The 26,535-nt window shown below is 40.1% G+C and overlaps 1 protein-coding gene across 1 annotated transcript in view; it reads left to right on the top strand.

The window, feature by feature from the left end:
• Window positions 1-23,842, top strand: part of CCDC88C (coiled-coil domain containing 88C) — a 97,291-nt gene extending 73,449 nt beyond the window's left edge. Inside the window, exons 17-30 of the mRNA XM_051620970.1 lie at window positions 378-519; window positions 1,112-1,300; window positions 1,688-1,849; window positions 3,694-3,971; window positions 8,201-8,344; window positions 9,852-10,038; window positions 10,287-10,432; window positions 11,860-11,949; window positions 12,783-13,024; window positions 16,822-17,004; window positions 17,403-17,471; window positions 18,093-18,161; window positions 18,937-19,238; window positions 21,532-23,842. Coding sequence (XP_051476930.1) covers window positions 378-519; window positions 1,112-1,300; window positions 1,688-1,849; window positions 3,694-3,971; window positions 8,201-8,344; window positions 9,852-10,038; window positions 10,287-10,432; window positions 11,860-11,949; window positions 12,783-13,024; window positions 16,822-17,004; window positions 17,403-17,471; window positions 18,093-18,161; window positions 18,937-19,238; window positions 21,532-22,545 — 3,217 coding nt within the window. The 3' untranslated portion in view covers window positions 22,546-23,842. The remainder of the gene's footprint in view (window positions 1-377; window positions 520-1,111; window positions 1,301-1,687; window positions 1,850-3,693; window positions 3,972-8,200; window positions 8,345-9,851; window positions 10,039-10,286; window positions 10,433-11,859; window positions 11,950-12,782; window positions 13,025-16,821; window positions 17,005-17,402; window positions 17,472-18,092; window positions 18,162-18,936; window positions 19,239-21,531) is intronic.
• The last annotated feature ends 2,693 nt before the right edge of the window (window positions 23,843-26,535 follow it).

Raw genomic sequence — 26,535 nt, 5'->3', positions numbered from 1 at the left:
GGAATTCCTTTGCAAATCCTATAAAAATGAACAAGGAAACACCAACAGCCCATGTGTATATTTACTTATTATTAAGACTTAATTAGGGAAACATACCTATCTCATAGGAGTCTTTAGAATCTGCTGCAGATTGTTTTCCTTGTCAAGAATATACAAAAGAGCCACAAGAAGTTTCCTTTCCAGCTGATTGGATTTTCCAAACACAGGTTCTCAAGCTATGATATATCAGTAGCTATCTGCAGCAGTAGAGGAAATAAATTTCCTGAAGAAGTATTGTAACATGTTGTGAGATTTGAAATGGGTGAAGGTGAAGTCTATATAGATGGTGACTCATATCTTAGTGGTAGACATTGGAAAGCTTTTCTCATTTCTTTCAGAAAATACAAGATTCTGGAGAGCAAAACTGAATCAGCACTAAGAACAACACTAGCTGTGAAGGAGGAAAAGATTGCAATGCTGGAAGCTCAAGTAAAAGATTCCCTGAACTTGAACCAGCAGTTACAGAATGATCTAAATATGGTAAGAGGTTAACAATTTTAATTGCTCTCAGTGTCTTTCTGCACATTTACATGATTTATTCTTTTTTAATAGGCAAGAACATATTGTCTCTACTCACCCCCTTCTCCCCCTATACTCACACTTCCCAAAAGTATTTTTCGATCGGACTGCTTTCTTCTGTCCTTTTCTATATAATGGCACCAATTTCAGCAAAATTGTTGTGCTAGGGGCATGACTGAGTTGTTTTTTTTACGTATCCCAGATGTGCAGATCTGGTTTCCCATGTTTCTTTCATTGCAATGGTGTTATTTTTCTGCTGTGTTTAATGAGAACATAGGCTGAGGAAGACTGCAGTTGAAACATGTTGCCTAAAAATAGCCTGTTTCTTAGCTGACAGTGAACTTGAGTGAAAAGGGGACCTGACTGGAGGCCAAGAGGCATGGATTCTTCCACCTGTCTATGTCTCAGCTTCCCCATCTGTGAAGTCAAGATACTAGGTCTTGAATCCCTTAAAGTTTCTGCAGCGCAGGAGGGGAACTGCATATCCTGTCATTATTAATATAAATCCCATTCTTAAGTCAGTGTTTAAGGTTGTTGCTTGTTGACTTTGCAGGTAAAGAAGGACTTTGATGCATTTAAGGAGACTCAAGAGGATGGGCAGTATGCTCAGAAGTCATTGAGGTATTCTGCAGAGAAGCTCATTCCCAACCACCAAATGAATGAGAAATTGGAAACCGGACACCGAGAAGCTACCATGGAGCTGCTGAAACTGAAGGACAGGGCAATTGAACTGGAAAGGAATGTAAGCCTTCTCCTTCTACTTCCTGTTATCCCTCAGACTTCCCTTGTAATCATGAGTGGGTTGCTGGGAACTGGATTTTTCTGTTTATAGAAATCTGGTGAGTTTCCTAAAGCACATAAGTCCACCAAATTCCTCAAGTGCTTCTTAGTAGTGCACGGGACTTTAATGCTATATATGTCTTGTATAACAGCATTGCAGGAATTAATACTATGTATACTATGTATAACATCTGTCCTACCTTCATTTAATACTGGGAAGAGTTTGCTTTTGCATGTTTGTTGCAGAATTATCATCACTAATTGCTTGTCATCTTTGATAGGACTCCAAATGATCAGGACAGCTGTTTCATTTCTTCCTGTCACCCCTTCAATGCTGTCTCTCTTTCAGAATGCAGCCCTGCACACTGAGAAGCAGCTGCTTAAAGAACAGCTGAAGCATTTGGAAACACAGAATGGCTCCTTCAACAATCAGATCTTGACACTACAGAAGCAAAACATCTTCCTTCAGGAGCACAACACTGCTCTGCAGACGCAGACGGCCAAACTCCAGGTCAGGACAGCCTGGCACCTCTGTGCTAGGAGATGGGATTTGATTATAGTAGTATGTAGAAGATGACAGCTATAATAAGAAAACATTTGTGTTGGTAGGCTCATGTAGTGTGAGGTAAAGATGGAGCCAATAAGGTCAATCTTAGTTTGAGGTCTGAATTTCTCAAAGCTAGGAGGGAAGTTGACTCAGTAGCTAATATCTGGTGGCTATCTTCATTAAGAAGGTAGTTATTTAAAGAGAAAATTTTAAAATCAATACAGCAAAATCCAGGTGTGTTATTCCAGAAGTTGCATTTTTAGAATAAAAGTTCTTGGTTCATTTGTTTACAACAACCCCAGGCTTGGGAATGAGTGGTTGGAAAGCTCTATGGTGGTGAAGAACCTGGGGGTGCTGGTGGACAGCCAATTTAACATGAGCCAGCAGTGTGCCCAAGTGGCCAAGAAGGCCAACGGCATCCTGGCCTGCATCAGGAATAGTGTGGCCAGCAGGAGTAGAGAGGTGATTGTGCCCCTGTACTGGGCACTGTTGAGGCCAGACCTCAAGTACTGTGTGCAGTTCTGGGTCCCTCACTACATGAAGGATGTCGAGTTGCTGGAGCATGTCCAGAGGAGAGCTACCAAGCTGGTGAAAGGTCTGGTGAATAAGTCCTATGGGGAGAGGCTGAGGGAACTGGGATTGTTTAGTTTGAAGAAGAGGAGGCTGAGGGTAGACCTCATTGCTCTCTACAACTACCTGAAAGGAGGTTGTAGGGAGGTGGCCTGTTCTCTCAAGTGAATAAGGACAGGACGAGAGGAAATGGCCCGAAGCTGCTCCAGGGGAGGTTTAGGCTGGATATTAGAAAGAATTTCTTCACCAAAAGAGTGATTGGACAGTGGAACAGGCTGCCCAGGGAGGTGGTGGAGTCACCATCCCTGGAAGTATTTAAAAGAAATGCAGATACAGTGCTTAGTGACATGATTTAAGCACTGAACGGGTAAATCAGGTTATGGTAGAGGGATTTAGGTTATGGTTGGACTTGATGATCTTCAAGGTCCCTTCCAACCAGGATGATTCTATGATAACCTATTTCTATGATTCTGTGATTTTTTTTCTGTTAGTCCCGTGCCTGTGAGAGAGCTTGGAAGAAGTGGGAAGTGGACACAAGTCAGCTCCTGAGAGAAATTGTAGCAATGTGGTCCAGTCACAATTTTCACACTTCCCGACAAAATGTCACAGTTGCCAGTGGAAAACAGATGTTCCTCAATGTTACTTTAATTTTAACAAAATAATCTTAGCTTGAGAAAGGGAACAGCTTTTAAGGGCAACATTGGATTAGCTCTAATTTTTTTTTTCTACTTTTTCCTCACCTTCAACTGAAGTATACAAACAACATATAAAATTAATGTTAAATGTTAAATTAATGTATCTGTTGAAATCGGATTTGTTAAGGGTGCTGCCCCCATACATTGTGGTGCAGTTAAAGTTTTTACGTTTGAGTAGATTTAGGTTTTTAGTACTTGTATGCAGACATGAGGTAACTTCAGCTTTGCACATGGTAGTCAAATCAACTGCATCTCTGACAATTACAGCTCTCTGTTTTCAGGCTCAAGAGCTTCTGCTAGTATGTGTTATTTCAGTGAAGAGGTTATCCTGTTACTTTGCAGACCATTGATAGAACGGCTTTATACAGTGCATACTATCAGCAGTAATACTAAAATTATGCCAAAGTGTCCATAGAGATCTTAAGTCTGCAAAACAATGGATGCATTCTTGATTCATTCTATATAGGTACAAGCTGCTGCACATATTTTATGTACCAGTAGGTGCAAATAAGTAATACTTGCTTTTTATTTGAGAAAATTTAGGTAGAAAATTCAACCCTCAGCTCCCAGAGTGCTTCACTGATGGCCCAGAATACTTTACTCCAAAACCAGCAGACAGCCAAGGAGAATGAGAATGAAAATCTACTGAAACAGAAGGAGCAGCTGAAAGCTGAGTATGAGTCTTTGCTTCAGGACCATGAGCACCTTGCTGCGCTGCATGAGCGGCAGTCTGCAGAATATGAAATGCTAATAAACCAGCACAGCTGCCTGAAAGCATTACACAAAAACCTGGATCTGGAGCACAAAGGTCTGGGTGAGAGGTATGCTTGCTGCTCTGGTGTGGTGTAGCCTGAATGTGCCCATGTCGTAGGCTTAAATGTTGGTCTCCAATTACAAACAAAAACTATTAAATCGTTTCCCTGAAAAACTGTCTTCTCATTCTTGCTGTCATGATGAGATCAGATAAGGTGTTTGCAAAGCTATAGATTTTAGACTGCTAAATGTGGCAGACCGTAGATGACTGGTGATACTTGGCAAACATGGGACTGGGTCTTGGGGATGCTTTGTCAGAAGTAGCTTAAATACCTTTACTACATATAAGGATCTATGCTATAGTAACATGCAGCCTTAAAAAGATTCTCCCAGTTCTGCTGTGTCGGGTCTCTTCTAGTCACACAGTAAGGTTTGCAAGTCACTTAGGTAATTACCTATGTGTGAGCAGTATGTATCTTGAGGAATTTAAACAATTGAAGGTTGTGTGTGGCTTCAACCTCATGATGAAGGAGGCTTCCTGAAGGAAGCCATATTGAGCTAGCTATTAGATAGTGATGCATTATTTGTTTTCTTCTATTTCTCCCAGTCTAAGGCTTTTGCTTCAGGCCCTCCAATTGAATTGTGACATCATTGTCATTTGTTTATTGTTTAGTCTCTAGTCACTGTCCTTTTCTGACAGTTGTGCATGGATCAAACAATGTATATAATGTACTACTACATAAATGCTGCTCTGCCTACCCCTCAAAACTTTTCTCTTATACAGCTTGGTGATTTTCCTCAAAATACCTGTATTGAGGTTGGGTTTTTGTGCAAGGCCACGAGCCGTATTCAGAGCAAGTCAATGGTGATCTTTGAAGGTGGATTAAAGACCGGTGCTAAACATTTATTTCCCAAAGACTAAGGAGCTGGCAATGCAAGGCATGGTAGTTTTTGATAAAATACAGAAATAAACCTATTGTGATTAAAATAACCACCAGGGCTGTGTGACAGGACAGCTGCTTGACTGTCAACTAAATGAGCTGTAAGTGATTACACAGACCCTGTTCCTGCTTACCGAGTCTCTCTCAGACTGATTAATGGTTCTCATTGAATGAGGCTTTGCTTCAGATTATCATACTGTGGTGTGCTGAAGCACTTTGCTGGGTTCGTTCTTTCTTGAGGAGTACCAGTTATTAAACAGTTTAAGTCTAAGGAAAAAAGTGATTTTATAAAAGTAGGTTATCTCTAGTGAGATGTGCTTAGATCACCATTGTAAACATTAACAGTTTGGACTGTCTGTTACCAAGATGGGGCTGCCAGTGAGAGATGTTGCAAGGAAGCAGATGGTTGCCTTTTTTATTCTCAAAGCAGTTTGATTTTGGCAGTTTTAGGAGTGCAGTGCCCTCCTCAGCCGATCAGTCTCTAAAGATACTTACCAAGGTGATTTGTCCAAGGACAGCCTGTGTTTCCATTTGGCTGTCAGAAAAAAAAAGACAAGCCACTTTTCTTGTATGTATGTTTTTGTTTTCCCTCCATCGTGTGCTGTATGCAGTTCAGCTGGCTGAAGGAGCAGAAGGGAGAAAGGTAGAAAAACAGCTGTAAGAAAACAATTTTCTTCTGCCTCTCTGAGGCATTTAACTGCTAAGATGAAAGATCTAACTTTCAACTTCAGCTAGAATGAACCACCTGCTAAATTTTCTCAGAGCAGCTCAGTGCAGCCAAGAAGTTTGCGTGTGCAGTGTCTAACAGACAGGTTTTGCTTGTCCCAGCTCCGAGGTAATTGTTTTTTTAGTTGGTGACAGCATTGTAATCACAGTTATGTTGCTTAAGGCAGGATTGCACTCCTGCACAAACCTGTGACTGCAATTCATCTAGAAAAATCCACAGCTACTTCAGTTAGCTTGTGCTTCTGACACTGTGTACAGCCAAGATCCCCAAGGTTTGCTCAGGTGCATTCTGACCACAGAGCATTTTCTGCACCTGAGCAAACTTCATTAAACCTCCATTGGCTCTGTCTGCACAGTATTAGCACTTCAGTGGGGATTTAATAATGGGTTGTGTATGACTTCAGTGAAATGGCCTGTCATAGACCAGCAAGTCACAGACATGTGGGTTTAACTGTGCAAGAAAAGGAGAGTAAGTCTGTTAGGATCATTTATCATTAATAGCAGTTTCATAACTTGCAGTGCTTGGCTGACCATCTCAGTGAATGCAGTCTTCTGCATATTTTAAATTGCTTTACATATTGCACATTACTACAGAGTGGTAGTAATTTACTAGCTACAAGTGATTAGCAGATCTTTGGGCATGTCTTTGTGGCTTACTCTGGTGAAGTCTAATCCTCCAGAGACACTGGAAAAACAATCCCTGCTGTGAAGGGTTACAAAGTGCAGGGACTTGTATTATTAAGTTACCCATGATGGCTGGTACATCTTTTCTGGGTTTCTTTTGCCACATGCTTTTTACCGTAGCTGAGACAAAGAATCACTTGCATTTTTGCAAACAATCTCTTCTTTCTTACCTTTCAGCTAACACCTAGGGGAGCAGCTATGGTCTGCCTCAGGGGTTCTCATGTTCAAAGGCAGTATGTGGAGCTGGGCCAAGCTGGTAAAACTGGACTAGCACATTGCTTTGCTCTAAGTAGCCTTCTTTAAAAAATAGAGAACTTGGAAAAAAATGAATTAAGTAGCCCGTTCATACAGAAATGGCAAAAATATTCACAACACAGTTTCTGCAGAGGAAGCTGTGGAAATCTCTGCCAAGGGACTGACTGCAGAGTTTGTCTTTGCAGACTATGGATTGGCATGTAGTCTTTCTTAAATCCTTCTTGGAGCTGGATGTGAAACCATCCTCTGCTTTCAGGTTCTTCCATTTGTTGTACAGACATTGAATTTGAAATGTCCTGGAGAAAAATGGAGGAAGAAAACCAAATAAATAAGGTTAATTAAACTCCACTGCACTTACTGGGAATGAATAGCAAAAAGCAGCTTTTGTCTGGGAGACAGGTACTTTTCTGTGTGGCCCTTCAATGGACTGCTATTTGGGACAGACTGTAATTTGACCCTGGGATGAAGGGAATGGTAGCCTGAAAGAAAAGTTGGCAGGAGTCTGTGTATCTGGTGCTGTCTGCTGCTTTTGTTTATATTTAGAAGTTTTCATAACTGCAGAGTAACTGTGCTCTGCATTCACCTCCACTGGGATGAGAGTTGCAGAAAGATGATTGCTTGTTCTGTCTAGCTTTTCCAAGCAATGCTGCATCTTCCCCCTGGTTGCTGTTTTAAAATTATTTAGAAGGATGTTTCTCTGTGACTGACAAAGATGTTTCTGGCCAGGGATATTTTGGCACAATATCCTTTTATAAAGGTCACACAAAAATGTGCTGTTGACTTTTGATGTTCATTGCAGCAGTGGTCTCAAGCCACCTCCTTCTTTGCAGCGTTTCTGAATGCAGGTAGGGAGCAGCTCGGGGAGGCTGAGCCTGCCTAATCAATGCCTGTGCCAGGTGTCAGGGGAGTTGTTCCACACATTTGTTATTTTAGTATTCCAGAGATGGAAATTAGAGACATAGTTGATGGCATCTGCCCTCTGTCTCTGCCCGTCTCCCCATCCTGAATGATTTATGCACAAATTGTTTAAACCAAGTAACAGTGGAAGCCTGGATATGAACACTAGTGTTGCTCTTGGGTTTCTCACTAGAGAACAAGTAGAGACACTCAAGCAGGTGGGTCAGCCCTTGATTAAAGGTGTTTTGCTGTTCACTGTGATCATCTTCTGTCTGGAATATGCTGGAGATCATTACCTATGCAGGATACTGTTACCTATGTATATAACCTAATATGCACTAGGTTATTACCTAATAAACTGTTGTTCATTCCACTGCTTTCTTGTTGCTTTTTGGTTCTTGCTTTCTGCTTTTTAGTCAAGTTTTTAAAACCTGCACTGACAGATATTTGTGATTGGGATTCCAGACTAATGGTGTGGTTTCCACTTTCCCTGAAGACTCACCAAATGATCAGAATCTGGAATTGAAATAAGATTCTGGCAATTACATTCCACTTTACTTAAAAAAATATGTTTTTTTCTAAAAGCCTCCCTTTTGACTTATAGGCTAAACTGAATTTCCATTCAAAGTTTGGAATTATTCAGCCTTGGTAGGTTTTTAACCACATAAAACATATGAAACTAAGCAGGCAGGAAAAAAAAAGTCCTTTCTGGTTGTCCATTGATTAAAAGCTAAAACTAGAGGAATAAAAGTGTTTAAATGAAAGCTTAGAGTACACTGCTCTTCTTTTTGCAGATATAACAGTTTAATGAAACACAAGGCAGAATTGGAAGAGTTGGAAATGGTTTTAAAAACTGAGAGAGAGGTTCTGCAACAGGAGAGGAGATCAAATGCAGTAACCACTGGGGAAAATCAGAAGCTGAGGGAGGAACTGGACAGGTATGGTTCCCTTGCTAAGTTCTTTCATATATTGTTAAGAAGTCAGATAGGCAAAACACACTGTTGTTTTGCTGTATTGTGTTAAATGTAGCTCCAGAATACCCTCATTAATGCATCTGTTAATTTTTCTCAATTTCTGCCTTTATTTGATAATTTTTTTTTAAAATTGAAAATTATCAGTTTCATGGATACTGTCGACAGATACTGTTGTTTGGTGCTTCATACATGTTCTGATCCTGAGACTTTTGCTTATTAAAATAAGCTTCCCCATGTGGTTTAGTTTGCAAGTGTTTCTGTCATGCGTTGTTTGCAAGTTGTTTGTCTTTTAAATAGTACTACAAATACCTAAAACCCCAATAATTTCTAGAATTGTATGGAATAATTTCTACCTAGTTTGTGGGTTTTTTTCCCTTAAGAGAACTGTGTTGTGTTTTTTACATGGTGTGATTTAGTTCTGGGAGTTACCATTGCTGTTTATTTTCTGCTGCCCAGAAAAAGTTGCTGCCATTTGTTAATACTTGGAAGAGACCTGATTATTGCTATTAAAAGTGAGATTAGTGATTCATATAATCACTGGGTAACTGCTTTAATGTCAAAACCCCTTTTCTGAGCTAGCATCTGAACTTTACACAATTCAGCAGTAAAACATCCCCTCTCCCAGCCTGGATCTCTTCTGAGGCTCTCTCCATTATAACTGAACTGGTGTTCAGTGCCACTGTTCATACTGTACTACAAAGGCATTTTGAGAAATAGATTGGTACAAATAAGGGGCCAAGGTCATACCAAGTTACAACAATGTCAGATTGAATCATATTTAAAAATAACATGGTAAGTTCAGTCACTAAAATTTCCTGTGTTGTCCCAACTGTAATGTACTTTAGAGCACTACAGAACTCTGCAAAGGAGGTTTTCTTAAGCTTGCTGTTTTCAACTCGGTATCTAGGGACAAGGGAAGGTGTTGCAAAACATTGATTGCAATGCTGGCAGAGAGCAAGGCTTAGCTAAATTTATCAGAAGTTACAGACCTTAATATTTTTTTAGTTATCTTTTTGTTTAATTTTGTGCCTTCATGATTTGTAGATTTACCAAAAGCTATAAAAGACTGCCACAGTGTCACTTTACAGTCTCTCACAGTTCAGGGCACTTTAATGCTCATATTTCATGCATCAGGAAAAAAATTCGGAGTGTGTTGTTTATTTGTGCCAAATACAGCTGTCTTTATATCCAAATGCTTTAAATAATTGTGCCTCAGAAAATTTGTGATGTTTCTTACACATGGGGGAAATAGGAGTTTTATGTTTAATCTATTTTCCTTTCACTTCTTTTGTAAATTTGAAATATTTTATAATTTTATTCTATGCTTAGAAAAAAAATGTCTGCAGGAGTTAGTCTTTGGAACTTAAATGTTTGATTTAGTGAAAGCTGCACATGATGGTGTGATCTTTGAATGTGAGGTGAACTTTCTATGGTGTGTCCTTCATTAGCCTGCTGACTTCTTTGTGTTTAGGGTGAATTTCTTGCACAAGCAACTAAAGGCAGAGTATGAAGGGCTGCATTCACACACTAAAGAGCTGAAAACTTCCTTAAACAACTCTCAGCTAGAGCTGAATCGTTGGCAGGCTCGCTATGATGAGCTGAAAGAACAGCACCAGTCTATGGATATTTCTCTGACCAAGCTTGATAACCACTGTGAGGTGAGTAGCTATAGGTGGGTGTAGCTATACATGGCTGGGCTCCTGTTAAGAGTGCTACCGCTCATTGTACAGAGTTCTTGGCACACCACATCTAGAAGGTCAAGCTATGTGGTCGTAAGAACACCCCCGTATACTTTGAAGTTTATCAATTCATGTCCTAGGTGGCTGTGCTATTGTGCTAGATTGATTATGGTGCACTTTCAGGGAAGCCAGATACAGAGGAGAGATTAATCTGTCTTGTTTAACAGCTGCTGTCCCGTCTAAAAGGAAATCTGGAAGAAGAAAACCATCATCTCCTGAATCAGATTCAGATGCTGAGCCAGCAAAATCAGATGTTACTTGAGCAGAATATGGAGAACAAGGAGCAGTATCATGAAGAACAGAAACAGTACATGTAAGAAACTAGAAATTTTAATTGTGAAACCCCAAAAAGTCAGCTAGACAAACATAAAATACAAATCATCTATCAGTAGGAGGAGGACAGGCAGGGGTATGACTTACTTGATATTTGGCTAGAAAAGGTGATGTTTAAGAGGAAGTTATATGTAATGGGGAGAAGCTACAGAATTTCTTTGTACTGCCTAAGCATAAAGGGATGTTTAGGAGACAGTTGGACAAACACAGCTCTTTTCAAATAATGTAAGTGAACCCATGTAGAAAACTTAGTTATAAAAGATGGAATGGTAAAACCCAGTGGTACTGCTCAGAGGTTTCTGAAGAGCTTATAATACAGCTGCATTGCAACAAAAATTTGGTCTTTTAAGAATCATTTTATATTTAGATTCCTGGAGAAAAACAAATATTCATACTCCTCGTCTTTTAATTTACATAATAAGAAATACTTCCGTTGATGATGTTTTTAAGAGTACAAGTGTCAATATACATCCCTGCATCCCCTGTGCACAGGGTGACACACTTTAGTGAGACACCCTGTTTAAACATTGTACATGTACAAAGAATCTGGTCTCACTGCAGTGAATTTCTTCTGGATATAAAAGAAAGAAAGAAACTGCTCTTAATCCCAAGAATTTTTGTCTAAACAGTTCAGGATGATGTGGGAGCTACTGAGTAAGTTTTATTTCAGTATTGGATTATATGGTTGAAAAGTTAGAAATTGTTTGCTGATATTTGCTGAATACAGTTCAAATGTATTCTAAGCATATTTATCCAGGTGTCTGACAGTTCTGTGGTGGAGGTACATGAGAACTACTACTTGAATGAAAAAAGATTTGCTAACATCCACTATTTAGATAAATAAAATAATGAATTTTAAAAATATATATAAGATTACATGGCACTTTCTGAAAGTGCTTTTACACTGCTTGCAGGGGACCTTAGTAATCTTAAAAAGATTAAACATTATTCATTTCTCTAGTTGCAAGAGAGTAAGCAGAACAGGAATAAAATACCCAGTTATCATGTAGACAAGAAGTTCATACTATAAGAATCTTAACTCTTGTGTAATTGTCAGTGGTCTGACTGAACAATTGGCAAATGAATTTTCAAAAAACAAAATAACATTAATCTTAACAGCTACCAGACAAACACTGCCTGAGTTATTAGTGAGTAATCTAGCACCAATCTACTGTTGTTCTTTCACCTTTCATGCTTATTGCACAAAAATCACCCACTGGTAAGTTTGGTACACTTTTGCATTTGTCCTCTCTAAACAGACACTGAAGATGCTCAGTAGCTTTCTGAAGGTTCTGCGATAGGAAGGTATCTCAGTCTCTTTCCTCTCTTGATGACTTTTGGTCTTCAATTATTTGATTATGTGCAATTTCATGTGGATGGTTCAGAATGTATTTTTCCCCCTTACAGTGATAAATTGAATGCCTTAAGGAGACATAAGGAAAAACTTGAAGAGAAGATAATGGATCAGTACAAGTTTTATGATCCTACTCCAAAAAAGTAAGTACCATACTGGTTCAGTTCTGCTATTGTACAGATTTGTGAGGGTGAGAAAAGGCTTTCTGTAACTGGAGAGAACAAATTTCATCTGAAATAAAGGGCAGTGTCATCATTACTTCACTCTTGCTTTGCAAGCCATTCCCTGAAGCAACAGGTTGTCTTACAGCAGGTTGTGTCAGTATAGAGTGCAGTAGCCCTGGTGAGCCCTCTGTTTTAATAGTGGCATCTGAAACAGTATTAGTTGGAAAAGAGCCACTTTGCCCTGATATATAATGGCTTTGTCCATAGCAGAGAGGAGGGACCCCCAAAGAGGTGACTAAGCAGCCGTAGGAGCTTCCAGAGCTGCCCTTTCAAACAGGGCTAAACATTCCATTGGAGAGAAAGGCCTTAAAAAAATTATATTAAGAGCAACAGCAAAAAAGAGCCAACCTAATTCCACCATGTATAGTTGTGATTGATAGACTTAGCAAAGAGAGGGGTTCGTCTTTAAAGCAATTTTAATTTCTTTTCTTCTCAGTCTGTTCCTGTAGTAGAGTTTTTCACACTGTGAAACGTCTTATGTGGGTCCAGATGCGTAATTTAGATTTCTAGCAGAGGGAACAGTTGCCCTTCTCACATTTCTCATGCTGAAGAAATATTTCTGTAAAATAATTTTGACTTTGCGAGAGAAATGGATCTCAAATTTTGTGAAATTAATGCTGCATCTTTCCAGCTAATTCATGACAGTAAATACAAATGTAGGATGGCTTGATGGCATTAGCACAGCTGTAAACTTCTTCAGGGAGTATTTTTTAGTGGTCTAGGAATCCCATTCACAAAACCTGCTTTTTCAGGAAAAACCACTGGATTGGAGCCAGAGCCTTAGTCAAACTAATCAAGCCAAAGAAGGAGGCTACAAGGGAGCGGTTGAAAACAGCAGCAGGAAGCCCTCCGTGGCATTCTGATTCCCCAGAGACAGTAAACTCTCCATCTGCCTCACAAAAACTAAAACATCAACAGGAGTCTCAGGATAATACTTCTCAAGGGTCAAATTCTATGGAAGAGAGAGAGAACCCTGGCAGTTCTTCAAACAAAGGTAAGGAATGCCCAGTTTAAAAACATAAGCTGAACAATATTTTTTAAAAATATTTTAAAAATATTTAATACATAGGATATATTCATACTCCATCACATTCTGTTTTAGACGCCTTTTTTAGTAAGCTAGGAGTTTTTAGTAGGCAAAACCCTTCTAAACTAAAAAAAAAAAAACTTCAGCAAATTTAAAGGTGGGGAGGTTTTGTTTTGTCATTAGTTCAGTTTGTTCCTTTATTACTACTTCACCCTTCAACTTCTGTATATAGTTTCTTCATTTGCCTAAATCTATTACGTTACTGAGTGAGTTGGAAAAAATACTTGTTGTACTGGGGTTTTACAATGAAGCATTTTAAATTTGAACCATATTACATGGCTCATTAGCAACTCTTCTTCAAATGGGCAATAGCTGGTTTTACAGCCACTGCCAGTAGATGGCGCACATGCCAAAAGAAATAACCGAAAATGCTATTTTATTGTAATCTAATTACCTTAGAGGATGATACCATGTTTTGATTTAGAATCAAATGAAGAATTTCTTAATGTAAAATGATGAAATGATTGGGTTTACTACTCTAAGGTGAACATAGGGAAGATGGAATTGTTTCTTTCTTTTTTAGTTAGTTCTTACAGTAAATCAAGTGTTTGTAATTATGGGAATTAAAAAAAAGAGCCTTAATTATTAAAGATAATATGTATCCCAAGCTTTGCTTATTCTATTGAGATAATTTCTGTCAGCTTCTATATATAGATAATTTTCAAGAAGTAGTTTTAAAATTAATCCTTAAATAATAATTCCTGTATTCCCACTGGAGAGTGTGGAAAACAGAAGGAGCAGCTGAGGAGGGAAGAACTGTTGTTATAAACTGCTGCAAGTGTCTGTCTAGCTGAAGATTTTGTTTTGGTTGGGTTTTACATTTCCCTTTCTCCATTCTAATTCTTTGACATTATTGATTCATTTAAAATAAAAATCTATGTCTCTGATTCCAGGGGATGTTAAGTGTTTATCTTGCGGTCAGAGAATGGGAATTTGAGCTTGGGTTTCCACAGAACAAGGCCCTCATAGAGTACCCGAGATAACAGAAAGTCTCTGGGGCTTCAATCTTTTTGATGTTATATGAAATGTGATTATGTTGATGTGATGAGCATCAATATTGAAGTCTAGAAGATATCTGGGAAATTGGGGTATATTAGCAATAAGTAATGTGCACACCTAATTGATTTTACTTTATTAAGTAAAAACATTTTTGAGTAATCCAACAGTGATTTCTTAATGCACTTGCTTGTATTTTATGTATATGCATTAATTTGAGTCAGATGAACTATACATTGGCTAGTTCTTCAAATGCATGTGTTAGTCTTTTTTTAGCCTTTGTTACTGGTTGTGAAGTCTTTAATCTGTTTTAAGCTACTTCAATTTTTATTTACAAGGGTTTTTTACTTTTTTTTTCTTCTTCTTTTTGGGATACCTGGGTGATAACAATTTAGCTGCGCAGCACAAAAAGATTGCCTTTTTGAGAAGCAAAATCAAGGATAAAGAAAAGTCTCCTAAGTCTCCATCGAATCATCAGTCTCTCTCTAATCGGCTCCGGTTCTGGTCTTCTTCCGACATCCCATCCTCTCCTAATGACCCTCTTTCTTTCCCAGAATTGGGAAATTTCTAACACCTTCTCTTTAGCATTTATCTTAATTTATGTCAGACAAATATTTTAAACAAAAAAATCCCACGTGCCTTAAAAGAACGCCCACCTTGATAGAAACACTCAGCATGTCTTTACAATACTCTAAATACAAGCACAGATTAGTGAACATGGACCTAAGTTTTCCTGTAGAAGATGAATCACTATTGCACACTGTGGATCATTTCTTCAATGCAGGACATTTTTAGGGGACTTCATGGCATACAGTTTGCGTATGTATATTGGCTGTGGTGCATGTTCTAAGTAAGTGAAGTTGCTATGTGCTTTGATATTTTCTTGCAATCACATACTTGCATCGTGTCCAGTTAAAGTGCTGAATTGATGTGCTGTTGCTATGCTTTCTACAGTAGTAGTCCTACTAAAACATAAATTAATATATACGCAGTCTCAAATCCTGGAGATTTTTCTAATATTCTGTGCCACTAAATGCTAAAAATGGCAGGTTTTTTAACATCTTTGTCTGCTTTTAAGTAGTCTAGCTTTGAATGTAGAGTGGAAGCTACTGAGAAAAATTATTCTCTGCGAAGTGTCTTGACGTTTGCATTCAAACCTGCTGTTTAGCAGGATTTTACACTTCCAGCTATGAAAATTCATCTTGAATTGAGTTGAAGTTTCAGTTTCTGATGCTTCAGTTTTGACAGTTTTGGGGGTTTTTTTAAGAAGAAAGTAGATTTGTTCTCTTAAGATTGGCAATAACCATAATGGATCCCTTGACCAGAATTCTTATTGCATGGTAGCCACAACCTTGGTGGCTTCTAAAGTGTGGATCCATTCCCCACTCTGTGTTAAATGTATGCAGCATGGGCAATACGCCACGCTCAGGAGAGAGTCCAAAAGATCTCATCTTTCTCACTCTGAGAAGTGGTCCCTCTCTGGCACAACCAAGACACAGCAGCCTGTTGCTGCCCATTTGGGAATCTGTAGAGACCATTTGTCTCTAGGGCAATTAATAGTTCTGGCATCTATGGAAGGTGTTAAGTTCATCTACCAAGTCTATCAGAAACAGAGATTTGCATGGCAAGCTTTAGCTAGTCATTGCTCCTACAGGCGTGCCATAAACTTCAGTTCTGTGAGAAAATGCCAACTCAATGCCATGGAACCCACACAGACTGTGGGAGAAAGCATTTTTTCTGGTTCAGGAGTCATCTAGGATGACAGTAACTCAGTCTATTTCTCTGATATAGCTTGGCTGCTGCTCTGTGCTTTGAACTGTCTGTCCATTGCCTCTGCAACTTATTTTGACCACTGCCCTCTGCTGTGTTTTCAGCATTTAGCTACTATTACTTAAGCAAGTGCTACATAGAAATACATAGAAAAAGTAGAATCTTGCATCTCATTAAGTGTGTTTTCTGTTCTTTAAATTTTGTTGTATGTGTGCCTTAAAGCATTTCATTCACATTACAAGAAATTACAGGAACCTACCTCATCATTAGGAAAGAAGTATTCAGCCTTCTGAATCTAAGTAATATTCTAGCAGATAGCTTTTGTTGTTCTCATGCTAAGATCCCAGGAATTCCACTTAAAAATCATTGTACCAGAGCCTCATAAGAGCAGCAGAGTTTTAACCTTGTAGTGATTAAGCTCTTACCACAGCAAAGGTTTAAATCTGAAAGCAATTAGTGGAGTGTGCAGGTCCTGCTAAATAACTTCCAAATCAGCATTATTGCTCTTTGAATAAGACAGTGAGTTCTGTCACTCTTTCTTTATTCTATTTTATTACTGAAGTAAGTGCTTATCAAATGCACCTGCAAGGAATAATATTATGGGTATTTCACACCTCACTTCTCTTTTCTGCATTCATGTCTTTGCTTCTTTTCTTCCTCCTTTCACGGTAATTGTTGCATGTAGGGTAGCAACCCTCCCACTGGCACTAAGCAGCCCTTGTCAATCCCACACTTTACAGAGAGCACACGATTGATTGAAAAACTGGTGGCAGAAATTTTCTGTCCAATACTGAACTGTTTATGGAAAAGCTTGCAAAACTAGCGCCTCTGTTGTGCAGTTTCTTTGTGCCTGCTTGTCATGTTTATATGGGCTGATAAATACAAATCTGCTAACACTATTTTTCATTGACTCGTATTTATTTATTTCTCCCCCTCAGTGCTAATGGACCTAAAGCAAAAGAGGAATTCCCATCATGGAGAAAGCAATGATAATGTTGAAATCTCAGCAGACTCTGCGACAAAACACTGCTGCGTGGAGCTGGGTTCCAGAACTTACTCGACCTCAGCAATTCATCTGCACACTTCCACCCCCATCTCCAGGCTCCAGAGCAGACCAAAAGGTGTGCTTGGTATGCCAGCTGTTAGTCCAAGTCAGGCTACTTCATAGTTCCTGCCTGGGTGAAACATGGCATCTAGTGCCACTCAAGTACAAAAACAGAGCACCAGTATTAGCACTTCTACTTTATCTGCTTAATGGTTTGATTGATCAGATACAGAGTTTCCTTCCTCTCTTAATCTCATCAGTTTGACAGACCACACTTGGATGTCAGTTCTCCCATGGTTCCCCCCCAGCGGTTCGCAGCAGTGGTTAGAAGATGCCTGCTCTTCTTGTGTTGGCCATATAAAACCCTCTTTGATCGCCTCCATCTTCTACACTGCTAGAATGCATTGGAGACTGACCTGAACGATTAACTTCCCTGTGTTCAGTATTGCTTTATAAGTTTTGTATTCTTTTCAGGCTATAATTCAGAAGATGATCTATGTGAACAGTCCCATGAGGTGGAGTTTGCAAGCACCAGACAGCACAGTAAGCTTGTACCATATATGAATGCTCTAAACCTCTATATTACCATTTCTTACATTGCATCCACGTGAACTGTCTTGGTGCATTTCATTTATATTAACATGATAGAATAACATGTAGTAACACAACACCATTTTGGCAATGTTTCAATTGAGAATCAGCAATAAAAAAATTTCAGGGTGGGGGGTGTGGATACTTGGTAGTAACACTGGTGCAGCAGCACTACTGCCTGCTTAGAGATCTGTGGAAGACTTAATTTGTAGGCTAGTTACCAGCCCCTTCCAAAGAAACAAACTGAAAGAGACAGCAACTTATAATTGAACTCCTTTAGTATTTACTTTACTTTGTTTATAGTTGCTGTAAAAGCAAAACCCAGAATATACTTCTTTGTGCAAAAAATAAGTGAGGAAAAAAAAGATGGGTCCAGAACAATTTGGTTTGAAAAATGAAAATTGTTTCTACTCTGTCCAGACTTGGGCATCCTGTGTATATTATGTTGTTAAAGTTTTTAAAGTGACTTAGTTGCACAGGTCCTATTTTCAGAAGGCAGACTCTAGCCAAGTCTTTCAGAGAATCAGAGGAACTTAAAATCTGCTTGTTTAATGCTTGTTTTGTGTTTTTCAGTGTCCAGGCCAAACAGTTTAGAGAGCAGCAGAAATGCTTCCAGCAGTAGTTCACCTCTCAATTTAAAAGGTAATCTTTTACAGCTGAGTTCTGAAAAACAGGAAGTGGAATACATGAAACTGTGTACAAAACACTCTTTTCCTTCCAATTAAATTTGAAGACTGGTGTTTTGAAATTGTAATGATTATGCAATCTGGACATAGCTGTCTTGGGAATCAAAACTGCTGGCAAGAAGCATTTTTCTAAGATTGGTTCTGGCAAGGGGTGGCTTTTAATGTAGGCAGTCTAGTTTTGCTTCAGTCTGACTGGCATCATGTTGTGGGAAGTATCAGGCCACTCTTAGATTCCTTTTACAACAACAGGTCTCTGATGTTCTTACTCTGTACACAGCTTATGTTATGGAATCAGTGTGCTCTGGAGATTTGCTTAAGCTGAAATTGTGCATCCTTGAAGCACGCCAGGAGACCTGGCACTGTGGAAAAATCCACTTTCTGCTTTCCCACTGGCAGGTTCTGGCTCACAGATCACATGCAGTCAAGACTGGGAGAACTTCTAGTGGCACAGAGGTGGTAAAGAGGCCACTTTACTATCTGTGTTATTCCTGTTCTTTGGACAAGTAGTTGTGCTTGTTTAACACAAACTCCAAGTATGTAAAGTGAGACATTTTTTTGTCCTGATTTTTCAAAGTTCTGACTGCCTTGGTTCCGTGGAAGAGAAAAGTAAGGTCAAAAGTGCCACCTAGTCTGTGTGGAAGTGGCTCTGGATGATAAACCTCTTACCTCAGTGAGAAATATAGTGAAATGAGGGAAGAACTGTCTTTAATTATCTCTGTGCTTCTCTTCAGGTTCCTTAGATCATCTCCATGGTAGAAGTGAGAGCCTCAGCAGTGAAGATACGGTGCCAAGCAGAGAGGCGCCAGCCTTGCTTCGAGACATCTATCCCTTACACTCTGCTTCTGGTGTCTTGAGCCCTAGCAGCAGGCATGAGTCCTCCTCCCACAGGAGTGGTTTGATCTCTTATGATACACCTCAGAAGAGTACTTCATCCCAATCTTACACAGGCAGGCAGCGGTCTGCCTCACCTGGCAGTGAGATGGTAACTTTGAAGGAGTTTTTGGAAGAGAGCAACAGGCTGTCTCCACCAAGTGTAAGTAAATAGAGCTAGATAACCCATCTCAGATGTCAAAAAACTGTTCAAAGCTGGTTCAGGTGATGAGGGCACAGAGAAACAAGTAAAGATAAGAAGATCCTTGTTAATCCATGTACAACTTGCAGAGAACTATCAAATCTTGCAAAGTGAATGAAACAGTTCCAACAACTGAGGCAAGATTATCTTTCACATATCACTCTGCTATTTTATTTTGGTCTGTCAGCTAGAGCAAGTCAGGCAGATAATTCACTGTAAATACTATGTATTGGACTGCTGGGGCTTTTAATACCAAACACTTGTGGACAAGGTTTTATATTATATCATTAGTTCTCGGCTTCAGGTATTTTTATTTGTGAGCTAATAAGTTTTCTGTGCAATTTTCAGCTGCTAAATCTGTAAATAGAAGTTAAACCAAGCAGTATTTTTCAGTTGACGAGCAAAATTTGCAGTTGTCAAGACCATCTTCTAATCTGAAAATACCATCACTGCATTTGAGAGAGAATATTTTTCTTGCCGAAGGAAGTTCTTCGTGCTTTCTCCGTGCCTCATGTTTGTGTGCTGACTAGCACTGTTCTCCTTGTTCGGTGACCACAAGAATAATGCTGCATGCTAAACTGCTTGGTCAGAAATTAAATGTTTGTTTTCTAAATGGTATTTGTCTTTTACTGCTCAGATGTGCTGTACGGTAGTGAGGTGTTAATATCTTAAGAACAATTCACTGATAGTGTAAATGAACAGATGTTTCTATTTCATTAATGCCTTGGTAACAGTATTGAAATCAAGAGTTGTGCCATTATATGGCATTGATAAATTCTGGTCCTTGAATTTTCAGAGCAATATTAAATATGCCTCCTATTCCCTCATTATCTTAAATACAATTAATAGCTTTTAGAGAGGTTTAATTTTATTATTATTTTGTCTGTAACTGTCTGACCATGTCTCCATTTTTGTTCTTTCTGTCATCCTTGTTCCTGCTCAGCGTCGGTGCAGTTTAAATGAGAGTGACATTATTTCATTGCACCAATTTCTGTTAGAAGCTGATGCACTGTATCCCTCTTGCTACTCCTTATGTCCTTCCCTCCATCAGGAACCTTCAAAGCCACTCGAATCAGTCCTCAGTCATTCATGTCCTGACAGTGTGAGGCACAGAACAGGCAGGGGAAATAGGAGATCTGCTTCACTATATATCCCCAGGGTATCCGTTCTTGCTATGAAGGCAACAGCTCCCAACTTAGCACAGCTTTTGCTAGAATATTAATACTTATCAAAGCACACTGTAACTCTTAGTTGTTATTTTAAAGGCTGCCAGATCACTTGCATTAATTGCTCATAAACTATTTCCAGTGCTTGTTCATAAAAATGCATGTTTTTGGAGGACTAGTCATTCCATAATGTTAATACGCGTAACAGAAGTTTAACTTGAATTTAAAAATAACCCTAACACTTCAACATTTTCTTGAGCATAGAAGTCTTCCCACTGTACTATTACCATTGATAGTGTTCACTTCTACCAAATTAGTTGAGTTTTGTGACTGGAAGAAATGTTTGGAACACTAGTGAAATGAATATATTATGTTTTAATATAGTCCCTTGAGAAGAGCAAAGTGAATTCCATGAGCTTGTTTCACCACATTTTTTGTAAAGGCAGCATGTCCCTTACCTATTCTGAGCATGCTTCATACTAGTAGTCCAATGGCAGATGGTCTAACATCACCATTTTGGGGTTGCATGGACCATGCCCATGAAGTACTCATTGTGTGTTTTCTTTTACTGCCAGGTTAGTTATCTGATTTAAATTTCCAAGTTAATTGTGGGCAAGCAATAATTTCTCCCTTTTTGTAATGATTTTTTGTACATTTCATTATATTGTAAACAAAGCTTTTACAGTAGAGTGTTATCCAGATGAACTGTATTCTGGAAGATGACAGACCATCCATATCTTCTGTTACCAATGGCCATTATTATTACGGTATTGATATTACAGTGACACATGTGAAAGGAAGCAAAATAGCTGCTGCCCAGGTTGCAAGTGAGATTAATTTTTGTAAATTTCAGACAATCTGGCAAAAAAGGCTGTCATGATCTAATGATGATGAGCGTGTTACTTCTTGATTTGGATTTATACCCACTGTAAACATATCTTCTGTTCCTCACTCTAAATATAAAATCTATGGTTGTATTTATGTTGAATTAAGTGGGAAGGAAGATTACCTGAACACAAAGCTCTGCATGATTCTTTAAACAAAAAGTATTGATACTAACGTAGCACATGCATATTTTCTTACACCAGGACACCTCCAGTATCAGAGATGACTTGCTCAGCGATTATTTCAGGAAAGCAAATGAGCCTTCAGCTACTGGGAACCTCCTGGTTCAGCCGTCCAGGAAGGAGGCTGCTAAGATACCCACTAATCTTGTTGCTCCAACTGTAAAAATGGCTGTCGCCAATGAAGAAGGAAGAACAGCTAAGTCTGGCAATTACATGAAGCCAAACCTCAGACAAGTTGAACCTGAGCCTCTGGCAAGCTCCCAGGGATCCCTTAAGCTTTCTCACACACCACAGCACCAGCCTACCAGTGGGATGCGGCAGGCAGCGCAGCCCCAGCAGCCGGGAACCCCAAGCAGGAGGAGTACGTCACTGAGCAGGGCATTTAGCTTAGCCTCTGCAGACCTCCTCAGAGCCACTGGTCCAGAGACGTACAGGCAGGAGAGCCCTCAGAGGTCATCTGCAGACCTACGTGGGGGCAAGGATGCAGTCAGTCAGACCTCTAGGGCTTCTGTGCCAACAAGCTCTCAGGCAACCTTGAGAGACAGGCCACAGTCTGCAAAGGTGGCAGGTTCCTTGCAAGGTGTCGATTCCCGCTGTCGGCAGCTCGATGCAAGGCGCCTTTCCCTGGCCTCGCCAAAAGATGAGAGGCCTCTCTCCTTCCACCAGTTCTCTGCCTCACCCACTGCATCCACCAGCAATCTCAACATGCAGCAACAGGAGCATGTGAATCCTGGGCAACACTACTCACCTGCTTCACACACTCCCTCTAAAGTCAAACCCAAGCCAGCCCCTCGTACTGGGGAGATGGCCACAGTGGCCACTGCCAGAGCTGTTTCCAGCAGCACTGAGGGAAATATTTCCCTAGGGCAAGGTCAGGGTGATGCCCTACTTACCAAGTGCCAGGGTAAGCTGCTAGAAGGCAGCGCTGGGACCATGGAGGACCCCATGAGAGGAGGCAGCTCCAACAGCACTGCTGGGTCTCCAGATCCCCAGGGCGATCAGCAGACGGTTTGGTATGAGTATGGATGTGTGTAACCCCCAAATGCAGTTAGTAGTATTTGTGTTTGGCATTGCTGATATGTGGATAGCATTTGTCTGGACACTGCCAGGTCTTCAAAGGCATCACCTGCGTCCTCTCTTGGTGTTCTCTGGGTCCTGTTTTCTAGTTGGACGAAGTATGATTAAGAGAAACAAGGAGCAAAACCCTAGCCCTTCTTTTGATACTGTTGTGCCTAAAACAAAGTGGAAGTCTGACCTAATCCCACAGCGAGCCTTGCACCTGGTTCTTACAGGTGCTGAGCATTCCCCACTCCCAATGAAGTTTAGCAGGGTCCTCTGTCATTGCTGCACTGTGCACCCCTCTTACCTGCATTAAAGAAGAGTTTCACAGGTCATGTGTGCGCTGAACCCAGACCCACCATCGATATTTAACTTTACAGTACTGAAATGGTCATGTAAAAGCCAATCTTCTCCCCCAAAAACAGAACCAGACACTTGGCTTAAGTAGCTTAAAGAGAAAGCTGAAGAGCAAAAGTGTGTGGCTTTAGCCAATGGATCTCTTAAATTAATTTTTCTTGCCACAGCCACATTCTATAGAGGTAACATGTAGACTTCAAGGGTCACATCATCCTTCCCCACTGGGACTGTGTAAACACAGAAGCCAGTGTAATTTACCCCTGCTGCCTTCACTAAAGCTGCAGGTCAGTGGATTCTTTATTCTGCAAGCCAAGTGGTGCTGCATTTTGAAACTTGATTTATCTTTTATAGAAACACTGGAACTAATGCAGCCTTTCAGGGGAGATGCTATTTCAATTGCAAAAGTGGCATCTCATGTACAAAAGTGTCTTGTATGTATATATGAATCTCAAGTATTGTATAGGAATGCTGTGTAAATTGTATTATTACATCCTTGTGTGCATGACAGCCCACATTCTAAGCAATATGTGGGATTTTGTCTCTTAGAAATCCTTGTTTATGTGTCCAATTTTGCTTAGTATAGAAGGCAAAAAAATTTTGTATACATGTGAAAGAAATATACTTTTTAAAATCTATTTATGCACAAAGAAGTTCCTTGTATGTTTCTGTCCAGAGTGTCATCAGCTGCTTATGTATATATGATGAAGTGCTTATCCTTAATTCTATATTTCATGTTTGTAAAGCTGTTTTCCTCGCAATAGGCTAAACCCTTAAAAAAAACAAACTCATTTTGCTGGTTCTGATTTAACCTAGTAAAAGCTAAAACTGATTCAGCTGAGAATGTTTTTGTTATCTAGTATGTAGTAATCCCATTCTGGAAACTACAAACTTGTTTATAATAAAGATTCAAATAAAATAGATGGGTCTTGTACTTTTTTTTTTTTCCCCCTCAGAAAAATACCCACCTCTTGATTCATGGTGCTGGATGGAAGTCTGTCTGCAGTAGCTTTGTGTAAGCCTCAGTATTGATTTACAGCTCTGGTGGTTTTTTTCTTTTAGAATGTTGCCACTAACAGCATATCAGAAATCATTGGTTGTAACCCTTCTTACTGAAGACTTTAGGAGGAATGATCATGCAAATTAAGTGATTTCCAGGCCAGGGTAGAATCAGACCATTAGATTTTTATGCTTCTCTGACCACTTCTGACCAAGCATGTTGTCAGCTTTGATGAAGCTTGCATTTTGTACAATCTGTTTCATGCTTAACTCTCAGGATGCTTTACAAAAGTGAGAACTTATTAATCTTTGAACATGAAGAGCAGCAACAGTAACTTTCTGCCTTATCTGCTGTTTAACATGTGAACCATCGTTCTAAAATTCTGTCCTATATAGCAGTTTTAGAACATACCGAGTGTTTTCGATAAACCAAAATTCTTCTTCCAGAAATTCCCTCTCAACATTCGTTCTTTGCCAGATCACGAGAGACTCGTGTTTCTCCCTTGTTTCATCTCCTTTTTCGAGCCATGTGCTTGGTTGCATGGCAGGCTGGACAACTGAGGAAGTGATCTGCAAGTTGTCAGTTGCTGTAGATCTGCTTTTGCTGTAATACCCACTTGCTCCTTGGTTGGCATTTACTGAGTTATTTACAATTATTTACTTTCTCAGTTTTCTAGTGAGTTTGAATAAAAATATATTTAATAGTTACATACTTTCAAGTGTGAGATAATTTTTCAATATAATGGAACAACTGTTGAAGCATGTGATGGTGTGGTGTTTGGGCCGTCCTTAGGTATAGGTGCCTGTCCTGCTGCAGCAGGTGCAGTCATTTTGCTGTCTGCTCAATTAATTGTTTTCACCTGTTTTTTGATAGATGTTGGTGGCTCCCAGGTAACTGTGCTCCCACCATGTTCTGCACCATCAGGTAAGAAATTGGGGTGGGCTTGAGAACGAGGTGTGCCTTTGCCTTTCCAGGGTGTCCAGAGCAGTCCTTAAATGGGTGTTTTGGTCTGTCAAAGCTAGCAGAGGAGAGATGTCAATTGTGTTGAGAGAGAGAGAGGAAACAGCAAATCCCCCTGCCTTTGTGCTGGTGGAGCTGAGCAGGTAGAGCTGCTGTGAGGAACTGGCTTGCAGAAGGTGGCAGGAGCTGCCGTGAGAGGTTTCCCTGTGAGGGGAAAGCAGAGGAGACAGAGCTGTCAGACCTCTTCAGGCTTCTCGAAGAAAAGGGAACTTCCAAGAAGAAAAGCAGAACTGCAACGAAGCGGCGGCTCTTGCAGCTCGCACGAAGCCGAAGGCAGCTGAGCCCCGCGCTGCGTGGGCCGGGCCGCTGCCCCAGGATGGCGGCTGCAGGCGCGTGCGGGCCGGCCTGTGCCGCGGCGGGACGGGGCCTGCTCTTACGGAATGAAATAGATAAGTATCATAGCTGTTTAATGCCTTTGGTGTATGGTATGAAAGTTTATGGGAGAGCTAAACAGCCTCTGCTTTAAGAAAATATCCTCAGGTAAAATGTAAGAGGCTCACACACCTCTCCAATATCAGGTGCTGGCTGCCTTCAGATTCAGGATGGAGCTGGGCTGCCACGCTAGGAACAGTGGACACCACCTCCATATGAAAATCTCCAAAATTTGCAAGTCAAAGATCACCTCATTTACTGTTTTTTTTTGAGTAGTTGGTATGGTCTGAAAGTGTGAGACATGTTAATGGCAAGTAAAGTAGTTTGTGTCTGAGAATGCACTGCTAAGGAAGAACATGAGAATCTGAGAAGGATATTCCAGCTGGAGAAGTACAGCTCTCCAGTGGACTGCTGAGTCATCTCTAGAGACTTGCAATGGAGGAAAGAAGTTTTCTGCATGGAGTGGGAAAGTATTCCTGTGAAGGACCAAAGTGAAGGTTTTGTAGTGCTTCTAGTCTGATTGTTTTACCATTCGGCAGGGTGTTCTGAAGGTTATGGGGTGTGGAAGGCTGTGTTCCCTTGCTGATTTAAATTCTCTGACCAAAATTGTCCCATTCATGCTAAACCCATGGAAGATGCTTCCCTGCACCTTTGGAAGAGGATTGTGAATGAAAGTAGAAGAAATACTGAGAATCAGGAGTCCTTGCTCATAAAAGTGCAAAAGCCTGTGGGAGTTCAGGAAGCATCTGGGCAATGCTCCTAAGTTGTATGGGTTAGTGTTAGGTAGTCCTGTGAGGAGCAGGGAGCTGGACTCGGTGAGCCCTGTGCGTTGCTTCCAACGCATCAGATTCTATGAAGAGACACATGGAGAGAACAGACAGGCACAAGATGTGTGGGATAGACTTTGTGTCAATTGAGTTGGGATTCAATTAAAATTAAGCCAAGGTGGGTAAGCTTCAATTTCCTCAGTCTCTTGAGCTTGCCCACAACTTTTTTTGGTCCATAAGTAAATGAGAAAAAGGGGTAGAGCACTTTAGAGAGCTGTGTTAACATTTTGTAAGCAGGACTATACAGCTTAGGTACTCCATTTCCATTAGGCCTTCCAGCTGTCTGGTAATGCTGTTCCTCTTCCATGTAGACTAGATTTAGATCAGTTAGAGCACAAAAGGTCTAAATCAGCATCTGATGAGGGCACAAGTACACACACTCCAGAACACAGC

This window comes from Apus apus, chromosome 5, assembly GCF_020740795.1.
Source record: "Apus apus isolate bApuApu2 chromosome 5, bApuApu2.pri.cur, whole genome shotgun sequence".
Taxonomy (NCBI): Eukaryota; Metazoa; Chordata; class Aves; order Apodiformes; family Apodidae; genus Apus; species Apus apus.
The sequence above is the reverse complement of the archived record's forward strand: the minus strand, read 5'-3'. Positions and strand labels throughout refer to the sequence as shown.